The 18,537-nt window shown below is 32.8% G+C and overlaps 1 protein-coding gene across 2 annotated transcripts; it reads left to right on the top strand.

The window, feature by feature from the left end:
- On the top strand, positions 9,182-12,231 carry LOC18605867 (protein TRANSPARENT TESTA GLABRA 1). Of its 2 annotated transcripts, none has more exons than XM_007039151.2 (2): positions 9,182-10,426; positions 11,165-11,602. In XM_007039151.2, exon 1 carries the CDS (start codon positions 9,394-9,396, stop codon positions 10,423-10,425), a length of 1,032 nt encoding a protein of 343 aa, XP_007039213.2. In that variant the 5' UTR covers positions 9,182-9,393; the 3' UTR covers position 10,426; positions 11,165-11,602. The 2 variants fall into 2 exon arrangements, with proteins under 2 accessions (XP_007039213.2, XP_007039212.2); XM_007039150.2 differs by lacking the exon at positions 11,165-11,602 and adding an exon at positions 11,625-12,231 and having other exon boundaries at positions 9,198-10,426.

The following is an 18,537-nucleotide window of genomic DNA, read 5'->3' as shown; positions in this document are numbered from 1 at the left end:
TAGATATTATAAATAGAGAGATATATTATTTTTTAAAAAACCGAAAGTAAATGATTAGTTTAATTTTAAAGTTAGGATGCATATGTGTAATTTTTTTTATTCGTTTTTGTCGAAAATTTATATTCTTAATAACATCAACGAAAAGTGATCATACTAAAAATGAACAAAATAATCCATTAAATTAATCTGTCGTTGATAATAAAGATATAGTTGATATTATTACGAAATTTAAGGCGTTGGGGCTACTTGTATCGTTGACGAGCATTTTTTAAGTCTACAGTCCAATGCCTCCTAGACACTTGTCTGCAATGATTATTAGCGGGGTTGTCATCTCTGGCGCTGCTGTGCAAACTACACCTCAGGAGAACCAAAAACTCAAAGCAATTAATTATGTACAAATAAATTACTCCAAAATTTAACCTTTGATTGTCTGAGTGGCCTTCTAAAGTATTATTATACCACACTGTTTTAAGATTTTGTATCTTTTCTTTGTTTTGTTTTATATAAAATTTCTCCATTTGTGTACGCAAATAAGGGCAGGCATTTTGCTGGCTCTTTACGCTTAATTCGTGGTGTGGGTATAAGAAGCCAAGAAGCCGACGTGTATATGCAGTGTGTGATAGTGCGAGCAGCATCATGACCATCCATCACATTGCTAAACGTAATTAACTTTAATTAAAAAAAAGGAAAGAGAAAGACAAAAAGTGAGACAAGTTCAATAAAACTTTGGTATTTTATTAAATTGCGAATTCACTACGCATGGATCTGCCTCTGTCTCTTCCCTTTTGTGTAGAGTGTCCATTAGCGTTGAGGATAAAATCATGATAGAATTTGAATTTGGGATGCTGATTAAACGCAGTCAAACATTTTGTTTTCGAGGGGAGCGGGGGTGAGGGGTCTTGAAGATAGCCACGATGCATTTCAGTGGTGCAGAGGAAAGAAAATCTAAGGTTTGCAGATTGCTCAGAGCCACCAACAGAACTTTTTCTCATTGTGCCCTTACAGCAGGGATCTAATTAGAAGGTGGATCAATCAAATAAATGGCTTGTTTACTTCTTTTTTTGTATACTATGTTTAGATAGAAAAAAAAAATTCATTGAAGGAAAGGATGTTGGCTTATATTTTGGCCCTTCTTGCAGGTGCGTTAGTTAAAGTAATTATAAAAATTATATGAAATGACAGAAATAAGGCGTATCTGATGCATGTGAATAGTAACAGACAAGGTGCATTACCAGGTTTATACATGTAAAAAATAAAAAGATGCAACAGGGCTTAAGATGGAGCAAATGATTAGAGATCCATGATTGGTGTCAATATCGCCAATTCCCCTTTTACTTCTTCTTGCTGTCATAGCTACAGTTTCAACGTGTGACGCAAAAATAAAGCTCTAAACCAATGTGGGTGCATCAACTGTAAATATGTTTTTGCTCACCCCTTTCACATTTTGATGGAGTGAACATATTTGCCGTAGTTTATGTTACGTAGGGTGCAAGTTTCACATAGTGTGATAGCCTTTTTGTTTATTTAAAAATAAAATTTTGTCATTAGAAATTATATATGTCACGTTTTGATAATTTGGATCCGATTTTATCCTTTCGTATTTGTTGAGACATCAATTCGCACTTTGTAATATAATGGAGGTCGCTTCTTACAAAAAGTAAAGCTACTAAGGAAAACAGAGCAAGCAGCGGCAATATACATGCGTAGAGACCTTTGCTGCTGCTAATGTAAAGAAAACACCTGATTAACATGAAACATAACTTAGGACATAATTCCTTTATCTTAATTATTCCATCCGGCATAATAAGCCAGGGGTCGCTTCTTTCGATTTTAATTTTCATGCGATACGAAAATATAATGTTGGGAAAACAATTGTAACTAATGGCAGTCAGGGCGTAGTGATACTTTTTCTATTTAAAAGTCTCACTTTATATCACTTTCTGCCATTTATTTCTGAAATTGAAATGTGAAAATCATGTCGGTGTGGTAATTAGATCAACATCAATACTTTTTTTTTTATTATTATTATCTTGTCCAATTATTACGAATTGAGCTTTTTGTTTTTTTTCTTTAAATATTTTAGTTAACAACGGCAAATTAAAAAATCCATTTAAGATCAAATATCATCTCACCTTCTCCTTAATCCACAGAAACAAATTTTTTAAAAAAAAAATTCATCTGGAAAGATTAAAAAATAGGGTACCCTTCAAACCTTATGATATATCTCTCTACCTCGAGGAAACGACATCGAATAGGTTTAATGATAAGAAAGCATAATAAATTAAATTAAAATTACCAGATAATAATTTTTTAAACAAACTCAAATTTCATTTTTAACTTTTTACGTTTTGAAATTTGTGCTCGAGTGTTCAAGTGTATCGGCCTTCCATTCGCTACCCTTGCCTTCCGTCATGTGGTGACAAAGGTTGGGCCACCAACGACTGCGAAGAGCGTAGTTGATACTCTCCGTGCAGTCTGGGCAATGCTATCGAATTGACTTATTTTGTCTCAACTTAGTACTCAGTTCAATTTCCTCATTTGACTTCCTTACCTCTTTCTCTGCTCCGATTCAAATGTATGGCTTTTCTTTCATCCACGTTGCTGCAAGACCCGCCCTAACAAAAATGATGGACGCAATGTAAGATTTTTTCTTTTCTTTTTGTAATGGCTAATTTTCCTTTTTTTCCCCTTTATCCTAATTAATGGAACTTAAAAAGATATACCTGATAATGATATTTCTAGTGGTAAACATGGTGCCAGTGAGTGATCTTCAAGTCAAGATCACATATCAGTCAAGTCATGTGAAATCAATCTTATAAATTTTGGAACAAGAATCAATCTATACTTTTATAAGACGAATTTTAGGATGTGTTAGAAGATCGCTATTTAATTTTATAATTTATTTAAAATAATAATATTTCATTATTATTTCATAAATATTACAAAAAATCCATACATTTCACATTATAATTCATTTATTCATATATTGTTTAGCTTATTTACTTTTAAAATTTTAACGTTTTGTTTAGGCTTATTGGTAGCTTTTTTTAATCTTTCCCTTCATTATTTGTATTGGATATAAAAGTTTTAAGAACCTAACGGTTTAACTTAACGATAAACACCTTTAAAAAAAGTATTTTTTTAATAGGTTCAAGTCTTACCATTTATAAATATTTAATATATTTCTTTTATAATTTTCAAATGATTATTAATTTAGAATAAGTCCACAAGTTACTGTCGCAGTCCAATCCTTAGATATAAGACAGGTGCGTAAGTACCTAAAATCATGAACTATCTAAAATGGGTCCAAATCCATTAGTCTAAGAGACCCTTAGGTATCTCATAAATAAAAGCCTCTCCCTCTTACACTTTGTTTGATAGGAAGAAAAAGAAAGAAACGGATGGAGAAACTCTGTTTTTTTTTTTTTAAGTCTTTTTGGTAAGATGGGATTAAGAGAATGGAAGAAAAATGATATAATGCTCAAATAAATTTTTGAATTATTTAAAAAAAATTGAATAAATATTTTTTTTATTACGTTCAATTAAGTATTTATATTTTTATTTAAAATCAAGTAAGTTTTTATGATTAATAATTAATTAATTATCACTTATCATTTTATATCCACAAAATAATAACATAGTCTTAATGTGAAAAATAAAATATATTACATATTCATGTTATCATGTCAAACTAACATATTATATTATCATCAATTGCAATATGTAAACATATCATATCATTATCGATTATAATATGTTAGTATGTCACGTCATTGTCATATTTTATAAAATGACAAATGATATTTTGACTAAATTAATCATTAGTGATAAGTGTTTATTTGACTCAAAATAAAAATATAAAAACTTACTTTACTCAAAATAAAAATAAAAGACTTGATTTGACGTAATAAAAAGTATGAGTTTATTTGAATTTTTTGAAATAGTTAAGAGAATTTTTTAGATAATAAGCCAAGAAAAATGAATAGATTTGCCATTTTCCTTTCCTTTCAAATCCAAATCTTTTCAAAAGTGAAAAGATACATCAAGTTCTTATATTTTTATTTTAAATCAATAAATTTTTATAATTAAAAATTAATTAATTATTATTAATTAAAATACTTTTTTTCATTTTATATTCAAATGGCATTGATATTAAGGATAAAAATATCACGTGACAATATCATCATGTGACATCAACATATTAAACAATCATTTATTATAATATATGAGTATGTCATATCAATATCATATGACATTAGATGACAAGTGAAATTTTGATAAATAATTAAATATTAATTATGAATATTTATTTAACTTAAAATAAAATATAAAATCTTAATTAAATATAATAAAAAAATTTAAATTTTAATATATTTTACATTTTTCCCCTTCCCCTATTTTCTTCCTTTCCAGCCCAACATAGTGCGATTCAAGAAGGATTACGCAATCAGCTGGTAATTGAAAGAAATCAAAACCACGTGAGATGTTGGATATACGGTACAAGGATCTGATCATCATAATATAAAAGAACGTAATCAGAAGCAGGACCCCAAAAAGTAGTCCTATCGCCAAGTTGATTTGAGAATGGAGACGAAAATGTGTAACATGTGCAGTGCACATGGCTGAGTCTGAATCATGTTTGACCATATTAAGGCATCCAAAGCAAGTGGTCGGGAGGGGTTGGGGCGGTGCACGTGCCATGTGTGATTATAATGGGCGGCTCCGACGGAAGAAACTGACGGATGAGAAGAATGGATGCATTGAATATTTCAGATTGGTCGGTGTCAGTTGATAGGGTCCTCTCTTTGTTAGACTGCTGGCCTTCATCGTCAGAAAACCGAAAGATTTGGCTACCAGCGGCTGCGAGTCCAAATTATACATTATCTCAAGATCTTGATATATTTATCATCTCTGAATCGTCATATATTAGTGAAGGATGATCATACAGTAGTAACTTTCTGAATTTCCATAGCAAATTTTTAATTTATTATATGTTAGCTTGTTGGTCTTTAATTTTTGAATGTGCCACTGTGTGATCAATTTTATAATAGTACGTTTGGTTGGCGGAATAGATAGAAATAAAATAAAATAATTATTATGTGAGAATAGAATAAGGAGGGAATAGAATAGAATAGTTATTACTTAGTTTGGTATGACAAAGGGAATAAGACAAGAATAATTATTATGACTTATTGTAGTGTTTGGTTGGTAACAATAATTTTGGAATAAGAAATGAATAGAAAATAAAAAGATAAAAACATCCTTTATTATTTATGTGATATTTTATTTTTATTAGATTTTTTAAATATTAATAATCTAGAATTTAATTAAAATATTAATAATAAATCATTTAAATATTAACATTTATTTAATTTAAATATTATTATGATTAATTTTTATTTTATTTTATTTTTAAAATATTAATAATTGATAATTTATTTAAAATATTAATAATTGATAATTTCAATATTAATATTTATTTATTTTTTAAAATTTTAATATTTTATTTAATTTAAATATTATGATGATCAATTATTTTATTTTATTTTATTTTTGAAAATTAATAATTGATTATTTATTTAAAATATTAATAATAGATAATTTAAATATTAATATTTTATTTAATTTAAATNAATAATTGATGATTTAATTATTAATATTGTTTATATAATTTAAATGATATTATGTTATTTATTTTTAATTTATTTTATTTAAATAGGAATAATTTATAATTTATTTTATTAATAATTGATAATTTAAATATTAATATTTTATTTATAATAAATTAATATTTTATTAAAGTTGGAATCAAGTGAGAGAAAGAGGAGAAAGAGAAAAATAATATTTTATACCAATAAAGTTGTAAATTTTAAAACTTGTAAGGGGTATTTTTGTCTTTATTAATTTTTAAATTTATTCCTCAACCATAGAATAGCTAATAACATGGGGATGGTGGTATTAGCTATTCCTTGGTTTTGAAGGATTTTGAAAAATAATCATTCCTATGAAATGGCTATTCCTTGAATCATTTTTCAACCAAACAAAGGAACCAAAATTCTTTGGGAATAAAGGGGGAATGACCAACCAAACATGCTATAAGTTCTTTCCAACTTCTAAGATTTCCTATACCGTTTTGCCTTCAAGACTTCAACTACATTGAGTAGTTTAACTCTCTTCATTTATCGTTATCTATATAAAACATATATATTTAACTTAATGTTCAATTAACAAATGCTATGATTATATGATTGTGAAGCAATTGAGTATCAATATCATGCAAGTCAATTTCAATTATTTCAAAATTATGTATATATTAGATGTTATGTATCCCTATTGAATTGTATTCTTCATTTGAAATTTTTTTGATTTTGATTAAATTACTAGATATTTGATGTTAGTTTCAGAATTTTATTAAAATTTTCAATCAAATATAAAATAAGATTGAATGAAACAAAGTGAATCATATTTTACTTTTCAACGATGATGTTTATGACACATGAATTATATAGAGATTTTTTTTTTCACAAATAAGACAACAACATGTTGGCTATGAAAGCTATCGGGCAGAATAGCATATCCTCTTTATTGGTGGTGATTTTCATCATCAACAACCATGAATTAATTTTTGGTCCCATTAGCAACGTTCAATGTACATGCTTAAACGGTTATCCATGTAATGTTATATTATGCAATAGTCAAAGCAATCCAAACACTCATAAAAAAAAAAATAAAGTTAACAAACACACGATATGTCTATTTTTTTTCTTTGAATAATTGAACAACTGAACTATTGGTTATTTTAACAATTCTCTTATTTATTTTTCTCTTGGTAAATAAGTCAATATATATTCCTCTCTTGAACAATTTGGAGCTCGCCTTCAATGGATAATATACTTGTAGTACATAGGTTTAGGGTTAGCATGAGTATATTTTTTTCGGTGAGTCTGACCACAAGCAATAAGTCTTGGACTTAGACACTGCAATAAGTGTAGTAATCGATTCATATTAAAAGTTAAGTTTGTTTTTGTTTCCCCGTGATCTGTCTTCGGGAGCTCATACGGAATGCAAGAGGGAACATTGGTTTAGCTGTACTTGATTTATTTTTCTCCCTAGCTAATGCCCTTTTTGGGGCGTGCTTAATTAATTGTTAAGAGTGTTACCCAACGCAAAGAGGAAGGTGGGTTAGGAGCTCAAGACAAATATGTGCAAGAAGATTGTGACATCAGCATTAGGGCAGCGCTTATACGTCATACCCCTCACGATACAGTGACGCCCATATCAAAACGGACAAAACCCAACTTGTATATAGAGAAAGCGATTTTGTATTTCCCACGAGTACGACATCTTCACGGGGATTAGGCAATCTTTATTTTCCCTTGGTATGCTCACATTTCAAATTTTAACGATAAAAAACAAAGAAAAAAAGCTAACAGAAACTTATCTTTTAGCGCAGCTGGCAGTCTGATCTGACACTGTGTCATTTTAGAGATGTGTTTTAAATCTTAGAGCGACTTGACTTAAAGTTCCACTGGATGTATATGGCATGTCATGATTCATCTGATCTAATCAGAATCAATGTTGCGCAGCAACCGTATCATCAGATCTGCCCTCAACTTTTGGTTGAACACAAAACCTTTGCTCTTTTTGATACCATGACTTGAACCTGCCAAATAAACTTGGGTATGGAAGGGATAATTGATGAGAGAAACCATATGATTAGTCTATGTTCGTTTAATGGTTGGATTTTGTAGATGAAATAGATTGACAATGGTAGTCAAAAGTGATGTGGGATGTGTGCTGGATCACTTGACTTGGACAATGAAATTCAATAATTATCAGCATGTATATTTTAGTGGAAGGAAATTAATGTCATTCTCATATGGAAGTTTGTCGTATATGAGTTACAACTTGAATGAAGCTATAAAATTCTGCTACTTTAGTTGATTCGGCTTAATCTCAGGTTCTATTCACGACTTGATGGCGGACAACTTATCCAACCAATACATCAATCTCTAAGAGTCTCAAAAGATAAAAGAGTATAGAACGTGAAACATAAGGAAAGGGAATGTACAAGGGTTTGTGTCATTTGAAATCCACTGTTACTAGTTAAGTTAATCATATGTTTTAGTTCCAGAAATCGGGTCTATGAAATGAAGGCAGCTAAGCAGTTTGCTCGATGATAATTGCATGTATATATATCCTTAAAAAATTTAACGAGAATCAGATTTGAATCCTCCTTTAAAGAAAGAAATTCAGATTTATGATGACACTGAAACCCTCCACTCTCGTGGCCTTCTAGGCTTTCAGGTTTAGCAGTATGGGATTTGCGATTTTAACCAAACACTACTGGGCCATTCTCGGATGCTTGCTATCACCACTGTCCTAGTCTAGTATTCCATTCCGTCAAGTATTGGATCAATGATTCACAGCCATACTGGGCTATAGTTGCTAGACAACACTGTGCCAGCCTCGGCAGCTTGCCCAATACAAAAGGCATTAAACTTTAGTGTAAAAAGAAACCCAGAAAAATAGTTTCTGGCCCAATACAAAGGCATTCAACTTTTAGTATTAAAAAAACCCAGATTGTGTGGTTGGGTCTTCGCAAATTCGGCCCATTTGTTCATTCATCCTTTTTCACCATGAAAAGAAGGCCCATTTTTCATCTTCCAGTGCAAAGATTTTTCATCGTCATTGGATAAAGTGATACTATTTCTTGAGAACAATTTATTTATTTATTTATTTTTATGTTGATATGATTATTTTCAAGCAAATCTTCAATAAAATAAAATAAAATTTGGATAGTAAACTACGTTAGAATTTGTAATTTAGTACAGTACTAAAACCCCTCATATTTTTTTTAGAGCTTACCATGACTTGATTTCCTACACCATGTCTTTGAAGTTGTTGACTCATTCATAGTTTTTGCAATGTTAAAAAATTACATTTCATAGTTGTTCAATGTGAACAAATTGCATGTGAATTTTTCTTTTTAACAAGGAAATGAACGTCCTGCGGTGTAGTTTCTGACCTTTGACTCAAAGAAAGAAAGAAAGAAACGCAATAGACCTGGTAAAACAAAATGCAAGTATTATTATGGACTCCCATTTTGTTTTCAAGAGGAAAGAAAGTTCCATGGTTGACCATGGTCAACTTGAACGCGTTGAATGACAGGTGATTGGCAAGTCTTAGAAAGCCCCACCCAAAGCGAAAATTCAAACATACCTTAAAACAAGGAAGGATATGAGTGATTGTGCACTTTCAATTTAATTTTCTTCCACTTTCCTGGAAACTCAATTAGGAAATTAAAACCTTCCCCCCTAAATCTTTCCCAACAAACCCTAAGAAGCTCTCCCCCAATTTTCCTTCACATTCTCAAAGGAAAAAACGAAAAGAATGGAGAATTCGACTCAAGAATCCCACCTGAGATCCGACAACTCCATAACCTACGAATCGCCCTGCCCAGTTTACGCCATGGCCTTATCTTCCGCGCCTTCCCGCACGAGTCTCAACCACCAACGCATCGCTCTCGGCAGTTTCATCGAAGACTACGCTAACAGAGTCGACATAATCTCATTCGATCCTGAAACCCTTTCCTTCAAAACCCACCCAACTCTTTCTTTCGACCACCCTTACCCACCCACGAAACTCATGTTCCAACCCAACCGAAAGTCCCCTTCCTCTTCTTCCTCCGACCTCCTTGCTTCATCCGGCGACTACCTCCGCCTCTGGGAAGTTCGAGAGTCTTCCATCGAACCTTTCTCCGTTCTCAACAACAGCAAAACCAGCGAGTTTTGTGCCCCCTTAACTTCCTTCGATTGGAACGATGTTGACCCCAAGAGAATCGGGACCTCCAGCATCGACACCACGTGTACCATTTGGGACATCGAAAAAGGCGTTGTTGAAACCCAGTTGATCGCTCACGATAAAGAGGTTTACGACATTGCTTGGGGTGAAGCTAGAGTTTTTGCTTCCGTTTCCGCTGATGGGTCCGTAAGGATTTTCGATTTAAGAGACAAAGAACATTCGACGATTATATATGAGAGTCCTCAACCGGATTCCCCTTTGTTAAGATTAGCTTGGAACAAGCAAGATTTGAGGTATATGGCTACGATTCTAATGGATAGCAATAAAGTTGTGATTTTGGATATAAGGTCACCTACAATGCCGGTAGCTGAGCTGGAGAGGCATCGAGCCAGTGTCAATGCGATTGCCTGGGCTCCACAAAGTGGTAGGCATATATGTTCTGCTGGGGATGATACGCAGGCACTTATTTGGGAGTTGCCTACGGTGGCTGGACCTAATGGGATTGATCCTTTGTCTATGTACTCGGCTGGCTCCGAAATCAATCAGTTGCAGTGGTCCGCTGCACAGCCTGATTGGATTGCCATTGCTTTTTCTAACAAAATGCAGCTGCTCAAAGTTTGAGGTTCGAGACTCTGTTTCCTTGCTTGAAATGTATTAAATGTCTCATTTTTGTTGCATAAAATGCTTAAGCTTGATTTGCTGTGTGAATAAATTGTAGAATCACCTTTATTTAAGCCTGTTAATTCTGTTATTATTGGTGAAGTCTTGGTGAAATTCCTTAAAGATTAATTAAGTTTATCATCAAAGAGTAAACAGTGCCTCAAAAGTATTTAAGTTTCAGTTGTAAGAAAGCATCTTCCATTACCATGTTAAGTTTGGCTTGTTTGATGCTTGATATGCTTTATGTAAATACAATTGAACAAAACTTTCCTTTTTAAATTGTTTTATGTCATAAAGTTTTGGAATAGAATTCCACTAAGCATTCAGGAGATCAGATTGATGATGAACTTCATGTTAGGGAATTTAAGTGAACAAGATATTCTCCTGGAAAACAAGAAATGAAAAAGAATTTCGTTTACTTTATTTTTGTTTCCACTTTCCATCACGTTCAAACTTATGGTTTCTGAATTTATGTGGTATGCAAACTAATTTTATCTGCTTTAAAAGGCAGTTCATCTTACCTGCCATCTTAGGATAGTTTTACACACGTGTTTGCGCGCGCGCCCCTATTCATAACATGATAGCCATTAACTAAGCCAACTTTCATCTAACATATATTTTAAAGGTGAAGTAACAGTTTCCTTAATTTAGATTAAAAGGAAAAATGTTCAGTCTTCTAGTTAATTGTTGCTTAAAACAGAAAGCTTTCCTCTGGAATGTTGATAAAAACATGGAGTGGCCCATGCTTCTAAATCAATGATGTGGTGAAGGCTTGTCCATCAATTTAATTCAAGTTGGGCCTAGATGTTATAAAGCCTATAATTTCTTGCAAAATGTTCAAGTCTCATTATGTGCTACAAATGCTGGAGTATGGACTAGATGAAGAGAGTGACACACCAAGGGTCAAGTTCTAATGCCCGATATGAAGCTATATTGCTTTTACTTTGTTTATGTATGTGAACGATTTAAGGTTATTATAATATCACATAACAGATTCTACTGTAATAAACTACTTTATAGAAGTAGGTATTTGTATCAGTAGGCCAACAAAATTTTCATTATGGTTTTCCTCTTTCCCAATATGGTAATCTCTGAGAATGTTTACATATGAAATATATTTATTAGACAGTTCATTTACCGTGTGAGTGTCACTTGTTCAGATCCCTTATGGCATTATGAAGACATGTGACCGAAGCGACATATTTTTGCATTTTACTCATTCTTGGTCGGTGAAGCTGATTCAATGGGAATTCTTCTTCAAGCCCTGATGTGGATGATTTAGTATTTGGTTGAGAAATTATTTGAGGTTCCTTCTTTAGCCATTTAGCTTCATTAATCATTGATAGTAAGCTGTGTGCACTTGTTGGTTGTTTAGAAAAGCACTGTTTTGTTGTATAGCTTGAAAGCCTTGGAGTAAAGTTCTTGCCAAAAAAGAGAAGTCAAGTATCATCCAGTCCTGGCATAGAACCTATCAACTCTGATTGGAACTCTTGACTAGTATAGTTCCCATCAGCGGCTGAAAGTACTAGTAGTAGTTTTTTGTGTATTTGTTGTATAGGGTGTCAGCTCGTGGCTGGTGAAACTATTCATAACTTGAGGGCTCAATATTGAATGATCGTTGCAACAGGTGTCCAGGGAGCCTTGATGAGTTTAGAACTGTGGCTAGTTTTCCTGCTGCTGGAGGTGTTTTCCCCCCAATGCTATGTAAAACGTTTTTCGAAGAAAATATGAAGATTATATGTATCTCTTTTGCTTAGTCTAAGAGAAGGGAAATCTAATGGCCAAAAGGACAAAAAAAAAATGGGGGGGGGGGTGGGAAAGGGAGGGGAGCCATTGACCAATTATTCCTTGTTTATTCTAAATGAATTGTGAACTCTATCTCCATTAATGGTGCCCCGTTTTGAAAGTCACTTTTAATCTGTGTGTATTTCCTCTAAAATGTTGTAATTGTTATTAAATCCCATTAATTAGGAGTATTGAAGAGTGATTTCTTCTTGCCTCATAGAAAGGCATTGTATAGCTTAGGATTATGTAAAATTATATTCCAATATTTTCCATTTAAAAGGTATGAATCTTGAAAAGAGGCTGCAATATGAAAATATTATAAATTAAAAATTCTAATTATTTTGAAGTTTCATTGAGAAGATTGAATTAAAAGTATTCTACTGTATACTTAATTGTCACATAGCATGAACAAATACCACTGTGTAGTCATTGTAAAATTTTATTGATAAAGTATTGGAAATAACAAAAATCAAATAGGAGTTGGACTTGTCAAAGCATGACACTAACTATTTGTTTTAATTCAAACTGATAGTTATCCATTTCATTGGTCCGTGAAGTACTATTTGGAATGAGATCAAAATTCAGTTGGCTTGGACGTCAGAATCAGAGGCCTTCCTGATCTGATGATAATGAGACCTGGTCCAAATTTGGCATAGCCCGAAGCTCCTCTCGTCTCAAAACTTTGTTGCCGTTAAGTCGCGTTTTGCCTATCGTAATCTTTCTACATTACCTCTCGCTCACGGTTTACGGTCAGAAGGAATAACATGTATAAAATTATGTTAACAGTTAGAGAAACCCCAAATGGAAATTTCCCCCATAGAGCATTGGCATCTTTGCAATTGCAAGCAATCAAGTAAATGTCTGAATGATTTTTTACAAGTAGTATCCGAAACAATCATTCATGAGAAGAATTTTAATGGATATTGAATAATGCCACCCCCACCCCCTCCCCCTCTCCTCTCCTCTCCTCTCCTCAGTTGAAGCTGACTATATATCCCTTCATTTTATAATTTCTTGCAAAAGCAATTTAATGGACTTTAGAAGTTACAAAGGATGCCTTCCGAATTAATCTTGTCGTGAGGGCAATGCATTGCAGGGTATGCTAATTGCTAAGCTCGCACCTACCAAGTGGGAACTGAATACTTGTGTATTTTGGCTTTGAAATTAAGCCTTTCTTGTACGACTCAGTCATGTAGGTTAAGCTTGAGCTTCTGTATGCCTCCAGTCAACTCTACTATTATTACTACTATCTTAAATTTCTTATTTCTTCATTTCTGAAACAAACCAAACTAATCATGGTCAACAATGTGGCTTGTGATAAAGCAGAAAGAAGCCTTATGATTTGGCAATCGGTTTCTCATACTCTTTTCTTTCATGGACTTCACATAATCCGTTGATTAGTCTTCAGGCCAATCCTTGCGTGCCGACTTTTAAGTTTGATTCCTCAGTCAATTTATTTTTAAAGGCAAAAGTCAAGGCAAATTGTACTGGTGATAGAGATCCCCCACCAAAATTAACAACTCTGGAAAAAAAGGCCTTGGCCCCCCTCTTTCTCAACAAAAGAACAAAATCACCTGCCTGGCAAGTCCACGGCTCCGTTTTGACAAATAAGTTTCCTGTTGCCCCACGTGGAGCCAGTAGGCCTAAGCTATACGCTACTTGATCTCGTGAATTCATCAGGCAAAGCTTTTCAAAGTTTCATCTTTGTATTGATTTTGTGTTGTCATTATTTTTAATTTTTAGTTCCTTCAACAGGTACTATATCTTAATTTCTATGGCCTTAATCAAATTGATTGTACCCAATGGCTAATTCAAATAATAAATTGCAAAGGTCCGTTCACGATAGCTGCTACTATATTCCAAGCATATGGAATATTGGAATTGATTGTTTGTAGTAATGTGCATCATCATTACGTTTCGAACTCAGCCTTCCCATCCAGCGTAAAGCATTGAACATTTATGATTATTGCGAGGAGGATTCCTACAGTATATGCAGCAAGGATTTGGTGTCCTTGCAATCCAAATTTCAGACAAGAACATCCAGGACCTTCTATGATTCTGCCTGATTTTCTCCACTCCAATTGTTCGTAACTAATGGGAAGCTTCGTCCTAACAATCTGGCTTACCTCATTCCAGTAATATAAATTAGGTGTCTTAACTACACTTTGCAGAATGGGTTTCATCTCCAAAACATGAGGATAAAAAATCAACATCAAATCAAATGTGACCAGCTACTGTTTTTGACCTTTGTTTATGTATGTGCTCTATGTCCAACGACTTCCAAGGATATATGTTATAATTCCCCGTTAGAACTAGAGATGCTATTTCCGAAATTTCTTTGGCTGCCTCAACTTCATTATCTAATATGCTATTTCCTGTTGAATGATTCCTTCCCATGATTTGAAAATGTTATGGTTACTCTCAAATCGAAAGCCAGAAACAAAGGCAAGCATTAAAGTTTATATGCTGTTAATTTGCCTTATGGGTTTGAGGCAAAGGTGCAAGATCCTGAGTATGGACGTGAAAATTTCGAATAAAGGATTTGGTAGGACTCCAAGTGATAGCAGTTGCTTCAAATTGCTGGGATATTGGAATCATGAAAATCTGTTAGCACAATTTTCTTTGTTATCCTACACCAAGTCGTTGATAACCTCATTTCATCGCATCTAGCATTGACTGAAGGGTTGATTACACATGCGAATTCGTAGTCTTGTCCTTCAGAAAATGAGTTTTTGTTTGATAATAATGCGCCATGTGATAAATCTAGAGAAAGAGAGTTTGAAGAGATCGTAAAGCAAGCCAGTGAAATGAAAATTAAATTCTTCTATTAATGAAATCAATCATTACAAAGATTTATATATAGAATTTCTCAACCAATAGAAAAAACAGTCTTCAACTAACTAAGTAACTAACAACTAACCTGAAGACTTAACGTTTACAACATAGTAAAACTGTAATTCCTAAAATTACACTAACCACTATAAATAATACACTCATTCTTTCAATCTTTTGAACACAAGAGTTCCATCCTCTAGTTCAGTTGACTTTCAATACTCAGGAACTCTATTTTGAGTTTAAAAATCAACTTCAATATATGATACTCCCCTTCAAGTTGAATTGTGTATGTTATGCGCATTCAACTTGCTTGAAAGTCTTTGAAACACTGTCGGTTGTAAAGCTTTTGTAAATAAATCTGCAACTTGCAAAACTGTTGAAAATGAACAAGCTCAATCAAACTAGCTTTTACTTTCTATCTTATGACATGACAATCCATTTCAATATGTTTGGTTCTCTTATGTAATATTGGATTTTTACATATATGAATGATAGATTGGCTTTCTATATACAATTTTACAGCTTTTGAATTCTTAATCCCAAAATCAAAAGTAGATATTTTAGCCATATTACCTCACGGCATGTAGTTGCCATGGAATGGTATTTTGCTTCTGTAGAAATTCTTACAACTACAGGTTGTTTCTTGCACTTTCAATTGACCAAAGAATCACCAAGAAAAACACCGAAGCCTATCACTGATCTTTTTGTAATAAGACATCCAACCCAATCACTATCTAAATAAGCAGGAAGGTGTAAATCAGATTTGAAACTTAATAAAATTCCTTGCCCTAGTGATCCTTTCAAATATTTCAATATTCTATATGCTCCCATAAGATGTACATGACCCGGTTTATCCATAAATTGAGATAATGTCTGTACTACATAGGAGATATCAGGTCTTGTAAATGTCAAGTATAAAAGCTTCCCAATGAGTTGTCTATAAACTGTTGCATCTACTAATCTTTCTTCATCAGTAGCTTTTTCTAACTTGTGATTGTAGTCGATAGGAGTTGATATTAGTTTTGGACCAAGAAGTCCATGCTCTTCCAACATATCCAAAGTATACTTCATCTGGCAAATAAATATACCTTTCATTGACCTTGCTACTTCAAGTCCTAGGAAGTATTTAACCTCCCTAAGATCCTTTAGCTTGAAATGTGAACTCAAAAACGTTTTGACATCATGTGATAACTGAAGAGAACTAGATCCAATTATAATGTCATTAACATAAACCAATAGTGCTATAAAACCACCATTGTTTGCATTCACAATAAACAGAGAATAGTCTGATAAGGATTGTTTAAAACCATACTCTGTTAAAGCTGCAATGAATTTAGCATTCCATTACCTAGAAGCCTGCTTTAAGCCATATAGAGATCTTTGTAGTCTGCAAACTAGCTTGGTATTAGGTGGATACTCCTCCTTCACCTGATACCAAGTGGTAATGACATGTACACTTCTTCATCAAGGTCACCATTAAGAAAAGCATTGTTAATGTCTAGTTGAGACAAAAACCATCCTCGAGTTGTTGCTAAGGCCAAAAAAACTCTAACAGCAACCTGTTTATTAGCAAGACTAAAAGTTCCCTGATAATCAAAACCTTAAATTTGACTATAGCCTTTTGCAACCAAACAAGCTTTAAACCTCTTTATTCTGCCATATGCCTTCATTTTAGTTTTGAAAACCCACTTACAACTAATTGCATGAGAATCAACATGTAGTAAAACTATACTCCATGTGCCATTATCCTCTAAAGCTATTACTTCAACAGCCATAGCCTCTCTCCAATTATCATGTTGAATAGCTTAATGATAAGTAGTAGGTTCATGAATTTGAGACAAAGAAGTAGTAAATGACTTATGTTGAGAAGATAGCTGACTAGAAGATAAAAACTGTGCAATAAGATAGGATGTGCCAAAATTTAAAAAAGATGGCAACTGAACATCATAAACTTCCAGATATTTAGGCAATTTCCTAGTTCTGTCACTTTTTTTAAGAGGCATAAGATCAATAGGAATAGAAAAAACTCAAAAGAAATAGATGAAGAAAAATCAACTGCAGAGTCAACAGGTCTATTGAAAATAGACTAATCAATTGAATTTGATAAAGAATTCAAAGAATTGGATGTTTCAGGTACATCTAAAGGAACAGAAGAAGAAATTGAAGGTGTAGAAACATTAATAGGTGCATGAACAGAAGAAGGAACAACAATAGAATCCAAAAAATCAAAACTAGATTCATGCATATAAGGTGTATGATCATAGGAATTCTGCTTTAAAGAATGAAATGGAAAAACATGTTTACGCAAAATCACATTTCTTGATATGAAAACTTTGTTAGCAAGAAGATCATAAACCTCATAACCTTTGACACCATTAGGATAACCTAAAAATATGCATATACTTGCTCGTTTATCAAATTTCTTCTTATGTTGACTAAGAGTAAACATAAAATATAAACTACCAAAAACTCTAAGGTGATCATATGAATGAGGCTTTTTAAACAACAATTCATAAGGTGTACAATTATAAATAATTTTGCTAGGCATTATGTTTATGATATGAGCAGTAGTGAGAACTGCATGCCCCTAAAAATGAAGAGGAACTTGAGATTGGTATAATAAAGCCCTAGTAACAACTAAGCTATGTTGATGTTTTCTTTCCACTCTACCATTCTATTGAGGACTTTCAACACATGTTAAATGATGAACAATCCCTATTTTTACATAAAAATCAATGAGCTCAAACTTTTTTCCATTATCTGTTCTTAAAATTTTAATGCAAGTATTGAATTGAGTTTTGACAAAATTGTGAAAATTGGAAATAATAGTTGAAACATCAGATTTACACTTCATCAAAAAAATCCCAATAAAACGAGAGAAATTATCGACCAAAGTAAGAAAGTATTTTTAATTTGAAACAGTGGGTATCTCATAAGGACCTCATATGTTTGCATGAACAATTTCAAAAAGACTAACACTTGTTTGTACATGAACAGGAAATGGCATTTTCCTTTGTTTAGCCATAAGACAAACTTCACAAAGTAAACTGTCAAGACTATGAACATCAGAACAATGATTATTGATTACATTTATTATTTCTAATGGTGCATGACCTAATCTGAAATGCCAAAGATCAAAACTAAGAGGCATAGTTATACAACTGTGAATGGAAGAACTATTGACTGATGTTATGATATTGTCAATACTATGTTTTGACAGAGCTTGTTCATTTGCATTAACTTACATGAAGTATAAACCTGAAATGACCTTAGCTACCTCAATCACCTTCCACGAGACCAAATCCTGAACAACACATAATCCATCAGTAAGCCAAATACAGTTTTTCTTTGAACTAGTAAGTTGACTTACTAATATGAGATTAAACCTAAAACTAGGAACACATAAAACATTTGTTAAAGTAAAAAATGGTGTAAGTTTAACAGTTCCTATGT

This window comes from Theobroma cacao, chromosome 3 (genome assembly GCF_000208745.1).
Source record: "Theobroma cacao cultivar B97-61/B2 chromosome 3, Criollo_cocoa_genome_V2, whole genome shotgun sequence".
In the NCBI taxonomy this organism is placed as follows: Eukaryota; Viridiplantae; Streptophyta; class Magnoliopsida; order Malvales; family Malvaceae; genus Theobroma; species Theobroma cacao.
The sequence above is the reverse complement of the archived record's forward strand: the minus strand, read 5'-3'. Positions and strand labels throughout refer to the sequence as shown.